General features: G+C 39.3%; 1 protein-coding gene across 2 annotated transcripts in view; it reads left to right on the top strand.

Moving 5' to 3' along the window:
• The window catches only part of MFSD6 (major facilitator superfamily domain containing 6), a 73,437-nt gene that overhangs the window by 46,785 nt on the left and 8,426 nt on the right, over positions 1 to 18,226 (top strand). For both annotated transcript variants that reach the window (XM_060152436.1, XM_060152437.1), the window contains exon 3: positions 5,567 to 5,664. In XM_060152436.1, coding sequence (XP_060008419.1) covers positions 5,567 to 5,664 — 98 coding nt within the window. The remainder of the gene's footprint in view (positions 1 to 5,566; positions 5,665 to 18,226) is intronic.

The raw sequence follows: 18,226 nt of genomic DNA, 5'->3' as shown, positions 1-18,226 counted from the left end.
CAAGGCTTACACCTTCTAGTTTAGTTATCTTCTAAAGAGTGTGGATTTATATTTTCCTACTGATAAAGCTGACAGTCGGGAACATCATCTTACTCTAAGGTTGTCATTCCTGGGGAGGAGGGCACTGCTTCCACTGAATGCTTGCATTAAGCACCAGAATCCTGACCTTAATTAGCAGCTGGTGTCTGTCTGCTCTGGAAAGACACCTGTAGCAATATCTGAAAGAACTTTTTTTTTTTTTTTTTTACTGACAAGTTCATATAGACCATAAAAGGATGATCTGGGAATGATGGAACCCAGCCTAAGGGTGAGTCCGTATACTGTTTAACATACAGAAAACCTAAGCTGACTCATACATGAGGCACTTCTTTCCCATTAGGAACTGGTGTTCCTAGTGAAACTCTAGCTAGGTGACATTGTCCTCTAGCTGAGGACATTGTCCCAATGGCCTCTAACCTGTCAAAATATTACTTTCTGAATCAGGGTTCGTTGCTAGTCTGTCTTTTTTTTTTTAATGAATTTATTTATTTATTTATTGGCTGCATTGGGTCTTCGTTGCTGCAGGTGGGCTTTCTCTAGTTGCAGCGAGCGGGGGCTACTCTTTGTTGTGGTGCGCGGGCTTCTCATTGCGGTGGCTTCTCTTGCTGCGGAGCACAGGCTCTAGGCACGCGGGCTTCAGTAGTTGTGGCTCATGGGCTCTAGCGCAGGCTCAGTAGTTGCGGCGCACGGGCTTAGTTGCTCCGTGGCATGTAGGATCTTCCCAGGCCAGGGCTTGAACCCATGTCCCCTGCACTGGCAGGCGGATTCTTAATCACTGCGCCACCAGGGAAGTCCTGCTAGTCTGTCTTCATCTCCACCCAGCCCTGGAGCAACACTTCTGTGCGTTGGAACACTGTGTCTTTGTGCGAGGGCTTGTACCACAGGTTGAGCGCATGTTCAGACTCCATCTGCAAATGCTCCGTGTCTGGTTGATAAGAACCATCCTTATCCAGGGCATTTTGTTTTCATCCAGTGTTTTTTCTTTTTTGAGGAACTTTTCTGTTTCTCCATTAGAGGCTTTGCAACATGCTTGCTGCCAGTTACTCATTCGGCTGAGAATGGGTTCTCTTTGCGTGGTGTTGCTCTTTCATCTCATATATCTGAGAGCATTGTAGGATAATCCTACTTAAATCTTTCTCTGCTGCTCATAACCTGTATTGTCTCTGGAATAGAGAATAATTTCCAGATTGGATCTGGGCTGGAAAAGTTCACTTATCTCTTCATAAATCCTTAGACTTTGATCCACCTTACATCGTTCAAATACTCTCTCTGCCTGCAAATGCTTGAGGTTTTATGGTTAACCTTTCTATTGTTCCCTCTGCCTGTGATGCTTGTCCCTCCTCCTTTGTCCCTTTGCTTCTAACCCAAGTGTCCTGGGACCCCCAGGGGTAGCTAAGAACCTCTCCTTTGTGTAGCCATAGCACTTTGTGCAGACCTCTTAGGGTATTGTATTTAACTTATTTGTTTCTGTGCCTGTCTCCCCACTAGACTAAGTTCCTTGCAGGCAAGGAGGATTTCTCTTCATTTTTATTCCCTTTCATCCAGCACAGTGTATGTCACATAGTGGTATCTCAGTTAATGTTTATTGAGCAAAATTCATGTTCTTTGTAATTTAGAAATGTTCTCAGGGGTTATTCAGTCATGTTATATTATAGATGGTTTAAATTAGAAAAGTAGGACATCATAATTAACCCACACTCTGTTGGGAATTGCAGGATGACTCACAATTAATTGCTTCTATATCTTGAATACTGTCATTCTGAAAAACAAAATAAAACAAAAAAGCAAGTACCAGTTTCATTATAAGATAATCACCAATCAACTTATCCTGTCAACACTGTGGGTTGTGGTTTTGTAAGAAATTAGAAACTCATAAGTACTTTTCTCCTACAATTATATTTTGCTCAAATAAAGAATCAAGGAGTTTGACCAGTGATTTGGGTTTTCCATGGTGCAGTGTTTTCTGCTGAATCATCTGCTCCTTACCAATTGTGTTCTTTATAGATCAGTTATCTATAACACCTGTTCTAAAATTGTCTTTATTTCTTGTCTACTTTTATACTTACTGACTTCTTGTTGTGAAATAGGAAAGCAATGATGTTGTTTCTGAGCTATTTCACTGTAGGTGTTCAGTGGGTCTCTGTATGTCACTGAGAGGCATTTTTCAGACTATTTTTCTGTATTTCCAGACCTCTTAATGCTCAGGCAAATTCTAGGACTCCAAACATATGCTCTATATTCAGCATAAAGAATTTGTCCAGAAGATGATCTAGTAAAACATATTATAAATTCCTTTTTATTAGCAAATCCTTAATTTCATGAGTGTGCATGTATTCATTTCCTAGGGCTGCCGTAACAAAGCACCACAGACTGGCTTTAAAAAATAGAAATTTTATTTCCTTACAGTTCTGGAAGCTAAAAGTCCAAGATCAAGGTGTTGGCAGGATGTATGTCTTCTGAGGACTTCTCTCCTTGGCTTGTCTTCCAGTGTCTTCACCTGGTCTTCCCTCTGTGTCTGTCTCTGTCCTAATCTCTTCTTATCAGGACACTAGTCATGTTGGATTAGGGCCTACCCATATTACATCATTTCACCTTAATCACCTCTTTAAAGGCCCTATTGCCATATCTAGCCACACTCTGAGATACTGGGGGTTAGGACTTAGACCTTCAACATATGAATTTTGGAGGGGACACAGTTCAGCCCATAACAGTGAATACTACGGCAGTTTAAATATCCCATTCAGATATTAAAGAGATTCTTAGGTTGCTGCAATACTTTTCAGGGATTATTCAATAAATATGTTGTCTACTTCTTTCCCTTTTCATAGATCAAAATGTTGCCTTCCTTTCTGCTCATCATTTTACACTTGCCGATTTTTTTAAGCCACCGGCTTCGCCAGAAGGGTTGGTGAGGGAGGAATGCTAGTGTCCTCTCTTGGAATTCTGGGATAAAAGTTTTATCAGAAAAAAGAAGGATACTTGGACACTTTTCTTTAAAATAATAATAAGAATAGTAATAATAATACCTTTTATTGAGTGCTTATTATGGGCAACTCACTGTGTTGTAATTATCACAAGCCTGCAGAGTTGATGTTGTTGTCTACTTGATATATGAGGAAATTGAGGCTCTAGGAGATGAAGTAATTTGTGCTGGATACTTCTGATTTTGTGTTTTCACCTTTACAAAGAACTATCAGTTCTTTGGTCCCAAAGAACTATCAGTTGTGAGATTGCAAACATGGAAAAGAATTGAAAGGTATATCAAGCTCGTAGTCACTGGGCTGGTTGGTGGCAATCTGAGACCTAAGGGTCTGAGAAATTACAGACTCCAGAGGCTGAATTCCACGGGGGTAGAGAGAGGTTTGAAGGCATAGCGCAACCTACCTCTTATGTGTTACTTAGGGCCAGGCCCTGTGGACTGTGGCCTGGATTGAATAGCGGTTGTCATGGTAACCCTGATTCAGAAGTGGGCTCAAAAGAAAGGTATAGGATAGGCAATATGAACACAAGGAAGATGTAGTACCAAATCTTTTTATGATGGGATTATGGGCAAGAATTACTTGGAGCTGCTTAGAATGAGCTAGGTCAGTGGGTCTCCACCTTTGGTTCAGTATCTGAATAACCTGGGGAGCTTTCAAAAGCACGGAGCCTGAGTTCCAATCCTAAAGAGCCTTAACTGAGGGTGGCATGGGCCTCAACACTGTAGTTTTTAACAGTTGCCCGAGTAAATCTGATGTACAGGCAGAGTTAATAAGAACTAATGAGCTAGGTCAGAGGTTGGCAAGCTATGGCCAGGGGCCAAATCTGGCCTACTGCCTGTTTTGTAGGACCCAGGAACTAAGAAAAGTTTCTATACTTTCAAGTGGTTGAAAACAAAATCACAAGAAGCATACTATTTTGTGATACATGAAAATTACATGAAATTTAAATTTCAGTGTTCATAATTCGAATTTTATTGGAACACAGCCATCCATGCTTGTTCATTTACATACCGTCTGTGGTTGCTTTCATGCTACAGCAGCAGAGTTGAGAATGTGCAAAAGACCTACAAGACCTATTTACTCTATGGCCCTTTATAGAAAATGTTTGCTGACCATGAGTTAGGCTAAGTTGATGTCATCAGCGGGGCTGCTTTAGAACCTGGAAGGAAACATATTTGTGTAACTTGTGTGTTTGTATAGTGTATTTTGCATTTTAATCTCCTGTGGGCTTTTCGTTGCTGTTTCCTAGCATTGGGACCCTGGCTGACGGATTTATAGCAAGTTTGTTCAGCAAATTTTTTATCAAACAGGTTTGAAACATACCTTTTTCTTCAAAACATACAAGTAAAAAGAGCATAAAGTCCAAAGAATATGACAACCCAGACCTTTTCGTTATTGAAGAGCTCCTAAATCCATTCTAATATCCATTTCCTATCCCATCCCCACCCCGTCAACCCTTTTGTTGTCTTTCCCCATATTTCTTTCCGCTCCATATTTGCAGTTAATACCAGCTGGATGCCTCAGAGCATTTCGTTTCCTTGATCCAGTGTTGGAAAAAGAGGACACTGTTTATAAGAATGATTTTAATATAAAAATACAGTTGAGTAAGATTAGGAAAATACCACTGATTGTCAAATTGGTTTATTTCTTTTACCTTCTAGTTTTCATCCACTTGGATTTAGAACACAAGAAAAGCATTAAGGTTGGGGAAAATTAACAGAAAATGGAAAACAACCAAGAAAAAGAAATCCCCTGGGTTGTGTTTTTGTAAAGAGAAGTAGCCACCGTTTGCTTCCAAACCAGCCTGTCTAGTTCAGAATGAGAGAGATGGTAACCTTATGCTTGGATTCACCGTTTAAGGCCTTTGTTTATTTTGTTTTTACTCATAATTTTTGTGGTGGTGATTGTGAGAGTGAAAGCTAGAGGCTGATATATATTTATCAATTTTGTAAACGTGATATCATGGATTTTTTTTTTAAATAATGAACTTGTATCAATTGAACTGACAGGAAAAAGTGTTTGATTTCCAAATAGTTATTATTCATCATTGGATGACAGTTTTCAATGACCTTGAGAGTCTCTTTGTGAAACTGCTTGGTGTCTTGGGTATTGCAAGCGGGGCCACATATTCACATGTTCTCATTTTTAGCCTGTCCTTCCCCCATCATAGTGAAGTGGCTGCAATCCCAGGCATATTTACCCTACAGCCACCTGGAAGGAAGCCAGCAATGTCATTACAGATGGCAGTATGCCCAGACTATCTTAAAAAAGCATCATCTCTGCTACTAATTAAGTTTCAGGAAGGGTGATGTTTGCTTTTATATTAACAAGCATTTTGAAAAGGCTGAGAGCAGATATGTTAGAAGCAGTTTTCTTATTCCTAAGAGTTTATGGTTAAATTTAATTGTCCTTTAGCTTCCCCACTTCTGCATTTGGAACACTGCCTGCTGGACGATGGATGTTTTGGGCAGGGGAAAAACTAGGTGATATTTGCATGTTTTGTATCTCTACCAGAGCCTCAACTTATTTTCCTTTGCTTTTTTTAGGGTTCTGTACATTGGCCTGGCCTGCAATACGGCTCGCTATATTTATATTTCCTACCTGGAAAATGCCTGGACCGTTCTCCCCATGGAAGTTCTTCAAGGCAAGTTAACAGTTGGAATTAGAATTATTTTTCTACCTGAGTTATGACTACATGAAAGTTCAGTGGCCCTCAGCATCTGACTCTGCAAAGGAAGGGCAGAGGCACTGTTTTGTATGAGTTTGAAGTGGTTGTGAAGGAACAGGTTACGTCAGGGCGCTGGTTCTTCAGTTCCTCTGAGTGTTCTGTGTTTGTTGAGCTAAACAAAGCTGGATTATTTCCCACACCCTTCTGTTTAAACAAAGAAAGAGGAACTCTGCAATAAACTCTCATGTACAGCTGTTAGGTGTACACATCCAAAGGTGGTTTTAAATATAAAACGATTTATATTTTAAAGATTTTGGTATTTTTGTAGGTTAACTATACTTACTGAAAAAAAAAGTCATAATTATTATATTTCTTCAGTTACTTTGATCACACCTAGTGATTTGTAACACAAGCTTTATAGTCAGGCTGTTGTTTTCCCATGCACCTTTAAAATCTTTGCTCAAATATCCTGACCTGAGTTCTTCTCTTTGCTTCACTGGACCCTTCAACATGTAACTTTGAAAAAAATTTCTTGCCATGTGGCTTAAGAGCAGTGAAAACATTGATTTCTATTCATTAGCTCATATAATCCAGACTGTATCCTGAGAAGTTCTGTTAGCAGCTTGGCTAAACCATTTGGTGATTGGCATTATGATTAAAATAAAGGTTCAGGATAACATCATTGGAGTTGAGGTCTTCCAGGGCTGCCCAGGCTCCTAAATCATTAATTGTACCAAACAGTCTATGACTATATACAATTTTATTAGCTTTATAGATTGCCATTGTCATTTTCCCTGACCCTGAGGATGCAAATGCCATACAATCAACATAATTCTTTATCATAATATCTAAGATGAAAGACTCACAATTATATATCTAAACAAAATGTATAAAATGTGAAAGCTCATTCACCAAATCCCATCGTGGCAATGAAAAAAAAAACCTATCCTAATTGAAAGGAGACATAATTTATAGTCACATTAAAATTACAAAATTCAAATATGGACACACTTTAAAGGTGCTTTTCTCAGGTCTGATGCAGTGGTATAAATGATGAAAAGAGATTTTGTTTATAAATATATAGAAAATGGAAATTTGGTCTTATAATAAGAAATTATTGTTTGTAATAATTAGAACTCTTGAATAGTCTTGAGGTGGGGCATACATCTCAGTATTGTGTCATGTAAGAAAAACAAAGCACAAAATATGAACTGCAGGAAAGAAATGTACAACAACAAGGTATAAGCAACACAGCCTTAGGGGTTCCCACCTCTAATTCTGACTCTATTCTATGAGGCAGGGTGCTCGCCTGACTTAACTGCTTTATTTATTGGTATGACACCAGGTGCAGACTCTTACTTAAAAAAAAACAACAAAAAACAAAAAAACTGGTATACCTGTTATAAAAATACATGCATAGACCTTTTTCTCTCCTTTTAATTTAATATGAATTAGATAAAAAAGGATAGTTTGCATTAGTGACTTAAGAAAATAGAGCAGGGACTTCCCTGGTGGTCCAGTGGCTAAGACTCTGCGCTTCCCAGTGCAAGGGGCCTGGGTTCGATCCCCGGTCAGGGAACTAGATCCCACATGCCGCAACTGAAGATCCTGTGTGCCGCAACTAAGACCCGGTGCAGCCAAATAAATAAATAAATATATATATATATTAAAAAAAGAAAAGAGAGCAAAAGAGAGAAGCTTTTTTAAAACAGTGGTTAAAGAAGACATTTATAACAAGAGAAGAATTTTATAAGAGGGAAAAAACAAATGCTGTTGTGAATCGAAAACATCTTTTTTCCTGTTAATTTATTAAAGATATGTTAAATAGCCACCAAGAGTCACGCAGCCTGCTGAGTGCTGGGAATATAATTAAAAAACAATATATTAACTTAGGCCTCAAGGTCTCACTGTTCTGGAAGCCAGATGTATAAATACATAATTGCTACCCAGTGTGTTAGATGGAATCAGAAAAATGTGCCAGGTAACAGAGAAGGAGCTCCATGGAGGGAATGATTAGCTTTGTGAAGCAGAGAGTGGGAGGATGATATTATTAAAAGATTCCCCAAGGAAATCACAGATAAGCTGGATTTTGAAGGGTGACCAGGACCGCACCCGGGAGCCTAAAGAGAAGCAGACATTTTGGCACAGAGAAGAGCCACGTGCCAACGCACAGCCGTGGAGGGCGGAATGGCATCTCAGGGAACCTGAGTGGGAGGCTTTGGCTAGGGCTCGATGGTTTGTCATCCTAAGCTGCTGACCCAGTACATATTTTTATAATATGTATTTATGTGCACCTTAGGGCAGGTATCCCTGCTTCCCGTGGCAGGCTACAGTTTATACCTCTGTGTTTCATTTTATTTCCCCCGGGCCAGTAGAAACCTAGCTACTGATCTGAAGCAAGTAAAAAGGGGGAATCTGTAAATACGGGGAGTCTCCACATCTAACACGGGGCTCTGTGACCAGTTCCACAGAGCTCTTTGCGTCTAAAACTGGAGGAGACGGTTTCATTCCCTGGCCGAAGTGAGTGCTGAGTGTTTGGGCTGTACAACAAAAAATTCCTTGCCTTTGTTTGACCCATGCCCACCCTACGGAAAACAGTGGATTATCTATGTGGAATAAATCCTGTTTCATAGGCACACACTTGTGACTGAACGGGTTTGTTTTTCCAGTCTGAACTCTTCCAGATTTACAAGCTCATCCAAATGACTTTAAAGTCCCTGTGCTTAAGGCAGCTCTACTTAGGATGCAGTAAAACAAGAAATGATGACAAAACACGGAATGATTTAATTACAGGACCAGCCCGCTGTCATGATAGATGCCCCTTAATCCCTTGACTGGAACTGCTACCTGATGATTTCCAAAGACCCAGCCTTAGGAGGGGGGGGGGGGAAGCAGGACATTGGCTCTCATCACTGATGGTCGTGACACTGAACAGTCAGCACTTCCACTCTTTGATTCCGGCCCCAGCGCCACACAGAGGGTCTTCTTGAAAGATGGAGCTGAGGGCTTTCCTGGTGGCGCAGTGGTTGAGAGTCCACCTGCCGATGCAGGGGACACGGGTTCGTTCCCCGGTCTGGGAAGATCCCACATGCCGCGGAGTGGCTAGGCCCGTGAGCCATGGCCGCTGAGCCTGCGCGTCTGGAGCCTGTGCTCCGCAACGGGAGAGGCCACAACAGTGAGAGGCCTGCGTACCGCAAAAAAAAAAAATAGAGGTGAGGTCTAGCTCTTCAACCTTTCACCCCGTGCCTCATCCCTAAAACACCATGAGAACTAGTACCACCTAGTGGAGCAACGGAAGGGGAGGAGACAAGGGATGTGCTTTATTCCGTATCTCTGGCTACTCATCTCTTCCTCTTTGGAGTTACCTGTAACTGATGGAGGAAGATTCCTTGTTATCCTTCATTCCCTGAAGCTCTTGATCATCATCTCAGCATGTATCTCCTCAGGCTATGTTGGTAATAATTAGCTGATGGGATGGGGATAAAGCAAATTTCCTCCTCTGTAGACCCCTAGGAAGGAGGCTATGTGGGTATCTATTTTGGGGTCAAGGTAAGACTGTTGGGGATTATGAGGATGTTTCTTTCCTATGATCTTTCTCACATTTAGCAGCCAGTGTCTCTTGCAGCCTTTTAGCCGTTCACTTGTCTTTTGCAGCAAACATGTTATTCAGTAGGCAACGGGTGCCACCATGTAAAGAAGCAGAAGATGTATTTCCTACTCATAAGGAGCCTGTAATTTATTTTAAAAAGAGGCAGTGGGTCTAAGTGCCTAAAAGCATTGCTGGGTGCAGTGGAGGGATTAGGATAGTTTATATTTATTTATAGGATCTCATTTTAAGAACCCACATGTTTTTCTCCTTTACTTCTGTACGAGAAGCATTTAAACATATTCTTGATTGTGATCCGGAGTATACACTTCTGATAAAAATCACAGTCAAATTTTTTATGCTCATTTGTATGCCGGTGTTTGTTGTGAATCCTTGCAAGGCTTTGAGATGGATGTGATTCAAATTATTTTTGCTATTAAAATGTATTTAAGGAGAGTTAAGGCCAGACCAGGGCTGCTGGAACTAAAGAGGTCCTTTTGTGGTGCTCAAATTAATGGCTCAAGCACTGAAGGGTGAAAATGAGGTCTGTGTCGCGTCCTTCTCTGCAGATTGCTTGATCGGTAGGATCTGGGTTAAGATTATGATGAAAGATAGTTTTTTAATGTCACCAGTAGGAAAGCTTGAACTGACATTTATGAAGCTTTACTCCCTTATTTAGTATGCCTACTCAGCCGAGTGAGAATCATGTTTTCCTTCCTCTCAGGAAGAACATGGAGAAATTATGAAAGCATTACAATGTAGCCCTTATCTGACAGTGGAAATTCTAGCCGTGATTCCAGGCTGTTATCACCCATATTGGAAATTTTCTGTCTGACTTAACCCTTAAAACACAAGTAGCTTGTCACATGAATATATAAGATATACAAAATGCTCTAAGTTTAGTATTTCAGTGAATAAATTGGCATACGGATGTCATTGATGTTACTGCTAAAGTTAATTTTTCATCAGAATAGTCATAAATTGTAATAGAGCAGTTTTATTCTTTATCATTCCCATGCTTTACAGTTACTAGAAGTTCTTATACAATCTCTTAAAAATAGACATTATTTTGTCCCTTCAGAATTCATTTTAAATATCTTCTGCTGCAAGAATCCTTTTCTGGCAAACTGCATCTGACACTTAGCTCTTCCTTTTCTGAATTGTTCTCAGAGTTATGGACTATGTTACACAGTTTAGCACTTAATTGTTACCCAATTATTTTATTTAACAAGTACTAGTTTTACTTCCTGACTTAGTTTTAACCCTTAAGTGCAAAGACCACACCTTACAGTTTTTGAATTCTCCAAAGAAGCATGCACACAGGAAGATATACTGTAAATGCTTGTTGTTTGATTTCACAGTCCCCTGCAAAATGTACTATAGTTGATATTTTCTAATTATTAAAGCTTTTGAATAATAGAGGAAGTTCTATCTCAGAAGCTTATAAATATATGAAGGAAAGCTGAAAACTAAGTTTAAAAGTTGAATCTTTAATATGTTAGCTTTTTCCCTAGGATACCATCCTGCCATCCATTGCACATTTGTAAAAACAGCAGTGTGTTTTAATCATTTACTTATGTCCCCACCTCATTCTACAAATTATTTGAGACAGCTTACCAAAATATGCAGTAAGCTGGAAACCATAAAGTGCTCAGGCTTGAATTAGACTATCTTGTATTCCAGCTCCCCTCCCTATAAGCTCTGTGTCCTTTAGGCAAGCTGCTTAATCACTTTAAGCCTCTTAGACTTTTGTGCTACAGAATAGGCTAATGAGTGTTAAATAAACTATTCTATGCAAAGTATATAGCATGTTACCTGGCACATAGTTAGCCTTCAATAAATGTTAAATAACATGCAATAAAAGTAGAATAAAAAGTTATAATAAAAATCAGGACCGGGGAAATGTAACTTAGAAGATTCTACCTTAAGAGGTTACATTGCAGTTATGCATGAGAGCCCGGCCATAAATGACTAGTCAGTGTACAGTGTTTTTAAAGTTATCTTTGGGGAAGTGAAATTTTTACTGGCTTTGCTGTAAAAGCAGTTCTCACGTGTGGCTTGCTGTGAGGAGACATTGGGCATATAGTATATAGTGTTGTTAAGGCTTGACCTTAAACACAGGCAGTTTGGGGTGGCAGTCTCCTAAGACCTGTTTGAAGGTATGCCAAGGGTATAACGCCAGCATGTAAAATTCACAAAGGCCCCCAGAACATTGTTGTATTAGTTATAGACTTCTTTTTTTAAAGCAACTTACATGTCTTTCTTTTTTTAAACTTGCAAAGTGAAGCTTATAGAAACTTCATTTCTTCTTTCCGTTTTTACTCATATGTGGGAGTTGGAAGTTTTCTCCATTGTTACCCAGGGTACCTTTTATCCACAAGTGCTTTCTTCCTTATATCCCAGCCCGCAGGCCACACTGCCTGCTCAGTTTCGTTTCAGCTCTCTTTTGCTCAGCTGCTGTTACGTGTCAAGCCCAGTGCCAGGTCCTGGTATGAGCTCCTCAAGGAGCTCGGTCTGCTCCTCCTTCAGGTAAATCCTGCCCCCTTCCACCCGCCAGACTATAAGCTCTGTGGTGGTTAAACACGTGTTCTATATATTGTCACAGTCTCAGTGCAGAGCAGGGGCTCCGGCACGTGGTCTGGGTGCTCAGTAAGGACTGTTGAGTGAATGAACGCAGGAGATTCTTGCAGTGCTGCACATGGGTGGGCGTGGAAGTGCTGATTGTTGCGTGTCATATATAAAGTCTCTTTCATGCGACACAAGAAGGTTCATGAAGCTTCTGCTAGGTCCACTGCTCTTTGTGGGGTCCTCTACTCTTTCTGGAAGGTCCATTGCTGTTGGTGGCCCTGACTTTGGCAGAGATACTGGCTTGTTGTTCACCTGCTATTTCCTTTTCTTCATGGACACACACTGGACTCCACTTCCTAGCGTTCCTTGCAGTTAGGTATGAGCATATGACTGATTCTGCCCAGTGGAATGTAAGCAGGAATGACGTGTCACTTCTAAACCCAGCCCGTAAAATTTTCCATGTGCCATCCTCTCTTCCGTCCTTTGCTGGATATCGGTGCCCAGGGTAACCATGTGAGGAAGAAGACGGAGTCTCTGCAGCCTGGGTCCCTGAATGACTATGTGAAGCAGAGCTGCTACTCTTCCTGTGCCTTGACCATTGGACTTTATATGGGCAAGAAAAGAAAACATCTAATGGGTGAAACCACTAAGATTCTGAGGTTTCTCTCTTACAACAGGAGCATTACCTTAACCAATACTGCCTCCTTTTATCGCCTGCCCAGTGGAGGGTTTGTTTTTGCTTTGGTTTGGTTTTTGTTTTCTTGCGTTGTTGTTTGAAGAGTAGTCTCTTACTGGTTTTTACCAGGTTGATCTTTCAGAAACTTTTTTTAATCTCAGCATTTGAGAGGTACACTGAGCTAACTGAAATGTATGCTTTGGTCCATCAATGGAAAAGGTTTGTCACAACTGCTTTAGTGTGCCACTGCTAAAGGGATATGTGTGTTGTGTTCAGTAAGCACAAGTCAGTGGCAGAGCAAGAAAAACAAAACAAAACAATACTAGTTCCCCGATACCGCATCAGTTCTCACCCCTCCCATGCCATTATGATGTGATTTCCCCAAGCCAAGCAGCACTGTACAAAAAGCAGCTGTCTGCTTGGGAAGAAAGGATTTTTTTCTTGTTCATATCAGTACATGCCATGTATTGCAATAGAGCATTCTTGTGGGCCAAGACTGAACAACCTTGAAATTCGTGTTGCAGGATCAGGTAAGAATGTTGAATATTATAAGGTAAAGAGTTATTTGGGGCATATAAAAAACTTGATATTATGTGTGATATGAACTCTTTTAGGAGGGAGGGGAAGAAGGTAGTAAGAATGTACATTTTTAAAAAATTGATAGATTATTGGGCATGTTTGATATTATCAAGAAAACCTCTCAAATTAGATGATTACATTTATTATAGAATACTTTTAACAGTGGTTATGAGGATGTATAGTATAGTACTTAAGCACTGAAGTTCCGAGCTTAGACACCTTGGGTTCAAGTCCTGTTCCACTACCCTGTTGTCTGTGTCACTTTGAACAAGGCACTTTAATCTCTTCTGTGCCTTTTTGGAAAATGAAGAAAAAAATGGTACCTATTACTAGGAAGAATAAAGGAGATAATCTTTGTAAGATACGTAGCACAGCTCCTGGTAGAGTAAGCTGCTATAATAACATTATTAATGAGAGAAATTAAATGTTAATCATAATTATTTCTAATGGTTCTAGGTTATTCAAATGTAGTGTATTCACAAACAGTTAAGGTCTTGGCAGTAGGTGGTATGAAAATATCTCTGAGTTTCTGTTAGCCTTGAAGGTAATCCCAAGGGACCACAGTAAAGGTAAGAAAGGACTGAGAAGCTAAGTTTCCATGACCTATGTGGTCTTCGAGCGTTATTTGTTGTCAGTTAACATATGGTGTTGAATTGCCACTCAAAATTATCAGTAGTTTTGTAACAAGTAGCCAAGGAAGAGTTAATAACATTGCAAGGAGAGTCAATTCATGTGCCTTTGTTACTACTGTCAGTCACGGAGGTAACATCCTTTTATTCTTACTGTTTGATCCACCAACTTAGTTACCTCATACTAAAAGGTTTAAAAAGGTATAGCTCTAGGGTAAACACATTTACCAGTGACACAATACATTTGCTTATTTATTTCATCATGTAGAGAATAATCATCTACTCCTTTTTCACAGTTCTCTAATAAAAGGGAAAGAAGTAGAAACATTTTCTTTTTTCTGCTTATGATATCTTTTACCCTCTAAATTTTAAAGGAAAGTTGTTTTATACCTAAAATACCATTTTACAAATATGGAAAATGGTAGAATTTATTTTTTTAGATTTCTAGATTGCTTTATTGTAGAGGACCAGAACACAAGTGTAGTAAAAATATTGGCAAGAGTTTCAGATTATTAATATGATTACTAGGTTGCATATTCAAGTTTAAGAACAAGAACTCAAACTCCACAATTGTCATTTGTATACAAGGTATTGTTACCAACCCAGTCCCCTCTTGTGGATTTACATTTGCTGGTTCTTTTCTAGGAAGTAATATGGATTCTTCTATTTACATGATATTTTGAAATAAAGGTATTTCAGAGAAACCAATTTTAATTCTACATCTACCCTGGAAAATGTTGGAACATACAAGCCAAATGGCTTTCATTCTTCTGCTTTTAGTACCAGAGAAAAAATTTTTTACTAAATGCTTTACTATTTTTCCCTTCAGTTAATGCCCTGAGTTGCTTTAAAGAGTGTTCCAATGATCTAATCAGTCCCAAAAAAGCAGTGAGGAAACTCTGGAATTCTAACTACAGAGAATCTTTTATAACTGCCACTTAATACCAGCCAACAAATTTTAACAATAGTTTAAAAGTATCCTAATTTAAGTCATCCTGCTGGAAAATGCTTTAATTATCTTAGAAGACTCAAAGGTTTAGAAAACCCTTAGAATTAAAAAAAAAAGAAAAGAAACCCTATTATTGGAAGATTTTGTGTGTGTCCAAGCCTTCACATTTAAGAGAATAACTGCTAGAATTATATTTGATCTAGAATTATAGCAAAAATATATTTGTTACTGTTTTGGTCACATAAATACATAGACCCATCTTTGTCTACTTGTAAATCCTGTAATTGATTGGTCAAACATAGACATAACAACAGACTTGGCATCACCATTAAAGTTAACTGACAACCATTTGATGTGGTTTCAGGTCTTTGATGATTCATCTTTAAGAAATAATTTCCAAAATCTATGCTGGATGTTACTATTGAATCTAATTAATGTTGAATAAATTTCATTTTATTTCTCATAATATTTTTGAGTTTTTCCTTAGTGTTAATGAAAAACTATGCATATCTGAAAAGAAATGGAGTTAGCTGCATCTTTAATAATCTATTCTTTAAAACATATAATATTTTAATTGTGTATTACTGTGTCAACATTTACAGTTAAGACTCTATCCAGGCATTATTCAATTCTGAGAAGGCTGGCATTATCTAAGGTACTGCAGTTGTTTAGTCAGATAAAGCAAACACTTCATTTGAATTCTGTGGAAATTAATTAAGTGTGCATACTGCCTCTTCCATCTTTCTAGTTAAAAAACAGCCTACTTGAAATTATTACTGAAACATATAAGAAAAATTATTTTGCTATTTCTCAGTTTACTATAGGGCATATAATCTAACGTACCCAGTGAAAATAGTGTTTATTCTATTATGGATCTACTTAAGTAAAATCGTCCTGGTAATTTGATTATATGTCCGACATTGTGAATTTTACCTTGTTAGGTGCTGGATATTTTTGTATTCCTACAGATATTCTTGAGATTTGTTCTGGGACACAACTAGATTTGTTCTGGGACACAACTAGATTTGTTCTGGGATTACTTGGAACTAGTGTGATCCTTTTGCATCTTGCTTTTAAACATTACTTAGATGGTACCAGAGCAGTGTTTAAACTAGGGCTAACCCTTTCATAATACTAACACAAGACCCTTTTGAGTACTCTACCAATCCCAGGAATCATGAGTTTTTCCAGTGTAGCTGGTGGAAACAGGTATTATTCCCAGCCCTGTATGGGTTCTGAGGAATGCTTTCTGTAATGCTTTTGGGGCGGTTCTTTCCCTGGCTTTGGATAGTTTCTATACATGCTCTTGATAATCAGTACTCTGCTGAATACTTGAGGGAAACCATCTGCAGATCTCTGGAGTTGCTGTGAAAGTCTCTGCTCTCTGGTACTCTGACCTGGAGCTCCAGCTGCCTTGGTCTCCCCAGACTGTCGGCTCCATCTCTTCAACTCACTGGTTCCCCCTCTGTGCCCTGCAGCTTTCAAACTCTGACCAGGCAGTAAGCTGGAGCGCCTCATTGTTTCCCATCTCTCTGAGATCACTGTCCTTGTTGGTGATGTCCAGTGTCTTGGGAACTATTGTTTCATATATTTTGTCCAGTTGTTTGTTGTTTCAAGAAGGAAGTAAATCCAGTCCCTGTTATTTTATTTTGGGTAGAAGCAGACTGTCAGATTAAATCTTAAATGAATATTAATCTTTCAGTTTAATTTTCTAAAACATAGGTTGAGTTTCTGTTGATATTATCTCCAAATGAGATTATTTTTCAGGAAGCAAGTCCAAGACCTAATCTAGGCAGAACCAGATGATCTCTTAATCCTTTCCAGCTATCTATAAAACCTGTTGTGACAATATCTTCCTATTACATTTATTTTCCTTATTAGTTTTTTGGCTGCATTGGGTCTGAGTTGTGGCATACGGGATCTTTGTTGAGGCATGTGGGATCTTTTTCGTTATGGCATGCAGTCTGCTCGGGTTTCTCTCTAGCTGTGGCGTGCAGGTTTTCTCTCTCTAGTTGTGGCACGCGGGCTCCAGGGCATGTGGGCTCTGTAGTTTGTGGCACGAGGGCTCTCTCATTGGGGCGTGCGAGTTCAATAGTTGTGGCGCATGGGCTCAGCTGCCCCGCGGCATGTGGGATCTTAGTTCCCCGACCAGGGATCGAACCCACGTCCCCTGCATTGGAAGGTGGATTCTTTACCACTGGACCACCAAGGAAGTCCCTCTTCCTATTACACTTAAAGCCGTGCTCTAGTAAAGATTTAAATTTGTACAATGCACAGTTGCTGTACATCAAAATAATCAAATTTTCTTTCACCTGTTATCTTTACCCTCCCCTCCCTGCCAACAAATGGTGAGGATATAATGAAACTGGTAATGAGGCATTGTAAATAGTCTCTACACTCTTGGAAAACAAACTGGAGCTGTATATTAAGAGGCAAAAAAAAATTTATATTCTTTGAATCATTAACCCCACTTGTAGAATTATAGCCAATGTAAATAAGATATGTAAAAAGCTGTATCTCCAGGGCTTCCCTGGTGGCGCAGCGGTTGAGAGTCCGCCTGCCGATGCAGGGGACACGGCTTCGTGCCCCGGTCCGGGAAGATCCCACATGCCGCCGAACGGCTAGGCCTGTGTGCCATGGCCGCTGAGCCTGCGCGTCCGGAGCCTGTGCTCCGCAACGGGAGAGGCCACAACAGTGAGAGGTCCGCGTACCAAAAAGAAAAAAAAAAAAAAAGTTGTATCTCCAAAAATGTTAATCATAGTGCTAATTATAATGGAAAAAATTGGAAATAATCTTTTAAAAGTGAAGTACAGTTCATTTACAATACTGTGTTAGTTTCAGATTACAGCAAAGTGATTCAGTTATATTTTTTTCAGATTATATTCCATTATAAGTTGTTATAAGATACGGAATATAATTTCCTATGCTATAAGTAAATCCTTGTTGCTTATCTCCTTACGTATAGTAGTTAGTATCTGTTAATCCCATACTCCTAATTTGTCACCCCTCCTGCCCTCCCTCTCGCTTTTAGTAACCATGTTTGTTTTCTATGTGAGTCTGTTTCTGGTTTGTATATAGATTCATTTGTATAATTTTTTAGATTCCACATATAAGCGATACCGTATAGTATTTGTCTGATTTACTTCACTAAGTATAATATTTCTAGGTCCATACATGTTGCTGCAAATGGTAATATTTCATTCTTTTTTATGACTATTATTCCACTGTATGTGTGTGTATGTATGTATGTGTGTGTATATATATATATATATATATACCACATCTTCTTAAGCCAGTCATCTGTTGATGGGCATCTGGGTTGCTTTCGTGTCTTGGCTATTGTAAATAGTGCTGCTATGAACATTGGGGTGCACGTACCTTTTCAAATTAGAATTTTTTCCAGATATATACCCAGGAGTGGGATGGGTACCTCTATTTTTAGCTTTTATAGGAAACGCCATACTGTTTTCCATAGTGTTTGTACCAATTTACATTCCCACCAACAGTGTAGGAGGGTTCCTTTTACTCCACACCCTCTTCAGACTTTTTAA

Source organism: Lagenorhynchus albirostris, chromosome 6 (genome assembly GCF_949774975.1).
Source record: "Lagenorhynchus albirostris chromosome 6, mLagAlb1.1, whole genome shotgun sequence".
In the NCBI taxonomy this organism is placed as follows: domain Eukaryota; kingdom Metazoa; phylum Chordata; class Mammalia; order Artiodactyla; family Delphinidae; genus Lagenorhynchus; species Lagenorhynchus albirostris.
Note: the sequence above shows the minus strand (reverse complement) of the source record. Positions and strands in the feature narration are given on the sequence as shown.